The sequence below is a fragment of the Urocampus carinirostris genome, chromosome 2, assembly GCF_059441175.1.
Source record: "Urocampus carinirostris isolate Australia breed hairy pipefish chromosome 2, RoL_Ucar_1.0, whole genome shotgun sequence".
Lineage (NCBI taxonomy): Eukaryota > Metazoa > Chordata > Actinopteri > Syngnathiformes > Syngnathidae > Urocampus > Urocampus carinirostris.
The window spans coordinates 16,150,264-16,156,794 of NC_142350.1; the positions used below are offsets into that span (position 1 = coordinate 16,150,264).

Sequence of the window (6,531 nt, forward strand, 5' to 3'; positions counted from 1 at the left end):
AATTAAATCAATATTATTTATTTAAAGTTTTTGTTTTGTGTTTACCGCTAGGTGGCACTAAATGATACACACTGTCCCTTTATAGTTGACCACTATATATTGCTGCATTGTGGTGCAACCGAAAACAAGTGCTAAAAAAAAGCACAAGGAAGGATAAAAACTACACCGACTCAAAGTGACCAAACTGCACAATTTTCCTTCTCGTTCTTTTGACAAACCTTTAATGAGATATGTTGTTTCTGGGTACCCGTAGCAGCAAGATGGCAGAAAATTATGTCTGGATCCCTAGATACTCGTGATTTTATTTTATTGGTCACAGAGTGAGTGTACTGTATTACCTTCACACACACTAAATGGACACACACATTTATAGGGGACTAAATCCTTTTGAGAGTTTATTGGTTTAATTAATGTTTGATTTCAATTTCTAACCGCACAAAAAAAACAGTCACACTCCCTTCAATTCACTCCTGGGGGTCCTTTGCCAGGCAGCGGGCGCCAATTGGTCCAAAACTGCTAGACAGTCCCCCAGACGAAACGCCCATTGGACAGAACCGCGACTAACCCCGCCCACCGGGAGTCGCCTCAAACCTGTTGTACGTTCAAGCGTTGCGTTCAAGCGCAAACGACTTTAGAATCTCTCTCTCCCCCGGAGTGACTACAACGAGCGAGACGGATTTTGGAATCATTCGAAAATTAAAAAAAATCCCTACCGATTTTTTGGGGTCGCTCCGCCGCCGGATACGCGACTCGACCTGGGGTTGGATTAACTTGTGGGACAAGAGTTTTTTTAGTTTTTTCTTTTTGATTTGCTTGGAGAAGAGGCAGACAAAGAAGACAATGGGATCTCAGTCATCCAAGGGAGAAGTGGCCGTGGAGGCGAACGCCGCCGCCGCTAATGCTGATGCTGCCGCCGTCAAAACCAATGGACAGGTAATTTACAACTTTTCGACGACTATTGCCGCTATAACCTTTCTTTTTTGACGCCATGACTTGTTTTTTTTTCTCCTCCGAATGGGAGTCAGGTGAAGCTTTCAGCATCCTTCAATCGACTAAACTTTAGTAAGAATGGTTACTTTAGAACTATTCGAAATAAAAGTTGCATTTCGTTGGTGCGTTTGATGTCAAATCTACAGAAGGAAAAAAGAGGGGGAGGGGGCGTCTTGTCTTGAGCGCCCCTTGTTTTAAGTAAGCCTGCTGTCTCTATTGTACCAAATGGGACTTTGCTTTTTGCTCATTTTGGGAGGGTGTATTTGCAGAGGCGGAAAGGTTTGATTGTGGGTATTAAACGAGACGAAATTGACGTTTGGTGCTATTTTTGGATGGTATACGATGAATAAGTGAAGGCTCGCCGGTTCTGTCGCGTCTTTGTTGGGGCTGTCTGGTACCCAGAGTGTTCCGCGTTGTTTATCGCCAACTATCGGCTAAAAGGAGAGCTGCAAGGCGTCGCCTCAGCCAGACGACGCTAATTGATGAGCACGACGACGTTCTGTGAAAAGAATTACAAATTGTGATTGCTCTGACTTGCCTGTTAATGTGTACCCATTCCCTGTGTTTTAGAAGCGTTTTGATCATTTCAAGTTGTTTAAGCGGTATAATATTTTTTGTAAAACAAATGTAATAAAAATTCTTGCCCATTTTGGCTCTAATTCGGATAATTGTGATTAGGCTAACAAACCTGTCAATTGATGTATTTTTACGTTGCTTTTATCAGTTTAAATTGCGTAAGCCCTATAATAGTTTTTGTAGGGGGGGGGACTCAGGTTATTTTGTAGAAGGATCTTGTCTTGCCCAATTTGACTCTAATCCAGATAATTGAGCACAGATTTCTACCTTCTCCCCAGATTTTATACGTTTTTTGTTATTTTGAAATTGTGCACACTGTATAACATTTTTGTACTCCCCAAAAAGTTTTTTTTTCATGTTAAACTGATTTCGTATTGCCCATTTTGCTCTAATCTGGATCGTCTCAGTCACTGGTAGCAGACGGCAAGGTCAGGGTGGATCGCTAATATTGTTACAGTAATCTACATAGTTTGTCTTGCTGTCCTTTGATTTCCAGAACTTTTAAGGCTGAAAAAAGAGAGGAGGCTAAGGTAGGGGTGGGGGACAGAACCGAGGAATGGAACTCTCTTATCTGAAGCTTCCTCTCTTTGTTCCTCCGTATTGCCTCCTTGTTTTGAGTGTCTAAAAAGTCAAATGCAAGATTACCCACCAAAAAGGGTTACTATTTCAGAATGAGATGATAGATTATTTTTTTCACCTCTGCAGGAGAACGGGCACGTGAAAACCAATGGTGACGTCTCCGCCAAACCCGACGGCGAGGCTGCCGCCACCAACGGCTCGGCCGAGGCGGCCAAAGAACCGGAAGTGGGCGCAGAAGGCGATGCTATCGAACCCGCGCCCGCCGCCGACGGCGAGGCGGGCAAGCCTGAAGGAGAGGCCCCAGCTGCCGCCGCCTCCACCGAGGCTGCCACCAAGGAGACCCCCAAAAAGAAGAAGAAGAAGTTCTCCCTGAAGAAATCCTTCAACTTCAAGCTCAACATGAAGAAGACCAAGAAGAACGAGGCTGCCAAGGAGGAAGCGGCTCCCGCCGAAGAGAAAGCCGCTGAAAACGGAGCCGCCGCCCCCGCCGCCGAGGAGAAAAAAGAGGAGGCCAAGGAGGAGCCCCAAGCCGAGGCCCCTAAAACCGAGGAGGTGGCCCCGAAAGAGGACACCCCCAAGGAGGAGGCCAAAGAGGCGCCGGCTCCTGCCCCCGAGGCCTCGAAACCCACCGAGGAGAGCAGCTCGACCCCCGCCCCCTCTGAAAAGAAGGAGTGATGGGACGTGCAAAATGAACTGGCTGAACTGTTTTTCAAAGAAAGAGAGAGAGAGAATTTAAAGAGTATATATATATATATTTATATATATATGTGTATATGTATACATATGTATATGGATATATGTATATGTAAATATATACACATGTATGTGAAAGACTCCTTTCGACGTGCCACTTTTTTCGTCAAGACGACAGACGATATTCACTAGGTCACTTCCTGCTCGACATCCGGACCTGGACTGACTTTTTTGGAGGCTTTTGGCGGCAACAAGGAAACATCACCGAACGGTTGAAGGGAGGGACTTCTCGTCGTTCCCCAGAAAAAAAATAAAATGGCAGCGCAAGATGCCTCTTTGTGAAGAAAAGAAAGAAAAGGAACAACTAGGACAACACCACTTGAAATGACTGTTAAATAGTTGAAAAAAAAAGATCAATCGGAAAAAAAGACTCGCCAACTTTTTACATTCCTATATTTTAACCCAAATTTGAAGTATTTTGTGGTGTATTATAGAGGACCATCTTAAAAGAAGCTATGTCTTGTTTGTTTCAAAATAAAACTATAGACAAGTTTTGATTTTTACCTTACTATGAAGAAAAAAAAAAAACACTTCAGCTTGCTATGTTCACTGTTGCGGTTTGATATGAAGCAGAGTTGTTTATCTGTCGTGTGTGAGCCTGAAACTGCTTTTGTCTATGTAAATACAATTGGATTGATTTCTGTTCTTTATTTTGCTAATGTTGACAGATGTTACTGGTTTTATTGTAAAGTTGATAATGGTAAATAAATGTTGGTCATCTGCCCATGGACGTGATTCGGGTCTTTTTTTTTTGCACTCAAAATCCGACGCCATTTGGGATTCTCTTAGAAAAAGGGTAGGTAAACTACGGCCCGTGGGCCACATGCACGCCGTCAGGCTTATTCTTCTGCTGACCAAAAATGGTAACAATATCATACTTGTCAATCTCAGACAATTACTCCCTTTATTAAAGATTGCAATTCCCATTTTTAATCAATAATATACCTTACAAACACAACGGAGCAAGTATTTACTCACAGCAAGACAGGATGTGTAGAAAACCGCGACAATATTAGCAATCTAAGATGACGTTTTCATCTGCTACCAGTGACCGAGATGATTCAGGTTACAACCAGAAGGGGCAAAACGAAATCGGTGTAACATAAATACGAGTTAAAAAAAAAAATAAAGGATAAAAATAAATGTATAAAATATGAGGGAAAAGTATAAATTGACAGGTATGCAAATTCATGAAAATATATATAATATAGAGGGTAAAGTTTCGCTAAATAAAATGTGTTTTGTTTCCATAGTCCTTTTGTGTGTCTACCTTAAAAATACTACTAAAGAAATACTACACAATAACTAAAAAACTAAATATCAAATGTATTGCTTAAAACAGGACCTGTTATATTATTTTGTTTAATTCTGAAAATAAAAATATTTATATATATATATATATATATATATATATATATATATATATATATATATATATATATATATATATCAAAGCCATATCCCCCTATTGGGAGGTGGCTAAAATCAAGAACACGTTCGCCTTTCTGACTCTTTCTGGGAGATTGATAGAGAGGAGGGGATTCCCAGCCCCCTCGCTCAACCCAACTGATGTGTTGGGAGTCATTAGGTGACCTAACACGTCAAATCCAACCCCTAATGCCGAGTACCAAGCAGGGAAGCAATGAGGCGCCCAACCCCCAAGGCCACCGAGCTGGTCAAAAGAAAACTAAATATTGTAAAAATACTACTTCAGTAATACAATAATACAGATATATTACCACCGAAATAGCACAAAATTACTAATACAGTAATACTACAAAAATACTACATAAATACTGCAAATTAAATGTGAAATTGAGTGCTTAAAACAGGAATTTGATATATCATTTTGCTTTAATGTGAAGTGTTTCAAAACCAATTAAATTAAACAAATCTATTTAAAAACAAATATAAAAAGACAAATAACATGCCCACATTTGCAAGTATATTCACTCATCCTTGAAATGAAAACTTGGATGTGTCTCCAGGCCAGGCCCCCTGGTTAAATTTTTGAATTTGCCCACTTCTCGCTTAGAAGAAATTAACACTTTTGGGGATTTTTTTCTTCCAATGGTATTTTTTTTCTCCTAGATTTTTGAACTATTTCCCTGAGGAAAAATAATTTATGGGGCTGACTCTCATAATTAAAATAAATTAAACTAAATCAAAATGCCACATGCTATAAATAGTTTACAGGCCTTTGTACAAACAGCAAGCTTCAAAATTTGAAAAAATGAGACCTATATGAAAGAAACAGTGTGGAGTATAAGACCACTAGATGTGGATAATTGTATAGTGTTAGCGAAAACAAGTGATACCAAGAACTATGGATACACCAAACCGCCCCATTTTTCTTCTCGTTTTCTTTCACAAATTTGGGGTTTTTTGGGGATAACCTTAGCTGCAAGGATGGCAGACACTATCGTCAGCTCCCTCTAAGTGAGCCTCCTGTAATGTATAATGAATAGAACATTATTGAACTACAGGTATATACAAAATGCACGTTTATATCATAGTTGAGGTATTTTTTGCTTAGTTTTCAAATCAATATTTTAATGATTAATGAATTAAGTTTTGTATACATGGAAGTATTCACTCCCGCCTCACTTGTCCTATTAAAAAGGTCTGGTTGACCACAGATATCACCCATTTATTTAGTTGGTTTTTTTTTCCAAAATAATCTGCAAAATCCCATTCTTCAGAGAAACCACTCTGTGTGCATTAGGATTTACAATGCTTCACAATTAAGATTAACCAAGTGCTCACATGAAGGAAATATGGCAGATTATCAAGAACTGGGAAAACCTCCAAAAATGCTGAAAAGACAAAAAAATAATGGTAAGGTACAAAGGGGGCTACAAATATAGCCACATCTCACAATACAGATCCAGCAGCCAACAATTGCTGTTGCGTAATACACACAGTGGGCATCTAGGGATGTTGTTACCATTAGGATATTGTGCTTTGTACCACTTTTGTTTGCACATCATAAACGGCACAGACGCCTTTTTCTTACAGTCCTGATAAGGCCCTTGCCAACTGAAGAAGATATATAAGGTGAGCTAAATTTAGACGAGTGGTTGTAAAAAAAATGTCCCAACTGGCATGTGTTGGATATGTATTATGATTCTGTCAAAAATATATTTGCTGCGACAGTGCTAAATTATAACAATCCATTTGCCTCCTTGCTCTAACCAAAGCTACATTTGGGCGAGGGGGAAAAAATCACAAGCATGACCATTTTTTCACTAGCTTTATAGTGAATTATTAATAAATACTATTTCCAGCGAACTTTAAACAAACATATTTTATAGCCATCTGTGCGCTCAGGTTTATGAGAAGTGGTGAGCCCTAGTTTAGCCTGCCACCGCGTGGCTACCGAGAGACAAAACAACACTTCCGATACACGACTGGGCATTCAGAAAAACACCTCGGACTTAACAATACGAGTGAATTACATACATATTTGCATCTAAAACACTACCTTGAAAGTGTACTCACCAGTTGGGGGAAAAGAGAGCAATGAAAAGTGGAGTCACGTGCTGAATAATGTGTTTTGAATTGAATGATTTAGCATCATTGTTTATTTTTGCTCGAAGCAAAGTTGTCAAACCTTGTGTCGCAAAATTGTAG

At 39.8% G+C, this 6,531-nt stretch overlaps 1 protein-coding gene across 1 annotated transcript; it reads left to right on the plus strand.

The window, feature by feature from the left end:
- The first annotated feature begins 617 nt into the window (after positions 1-617).
- On the plus strand, positions 618-3,622 carry marcksl1b (MARCKS-like 1b). The gene is made up of 2 exons (XM_088329114.1): positions 618-933; positions 2,272-3,622. Exons 1-2 carry the CDS (start codon positions 841-843, stop codon positions 2,818-2,820), a joined length of 642 nt encoding a protein of 213 aa, XP_088185240.1. The 5' UTR covers positions 618-840; the 3' UTR covers positions 2,821-3,622.
- The last annotated feature ends 2,909 nt before the right edge of the window (positions 3,623-6,531 follow it).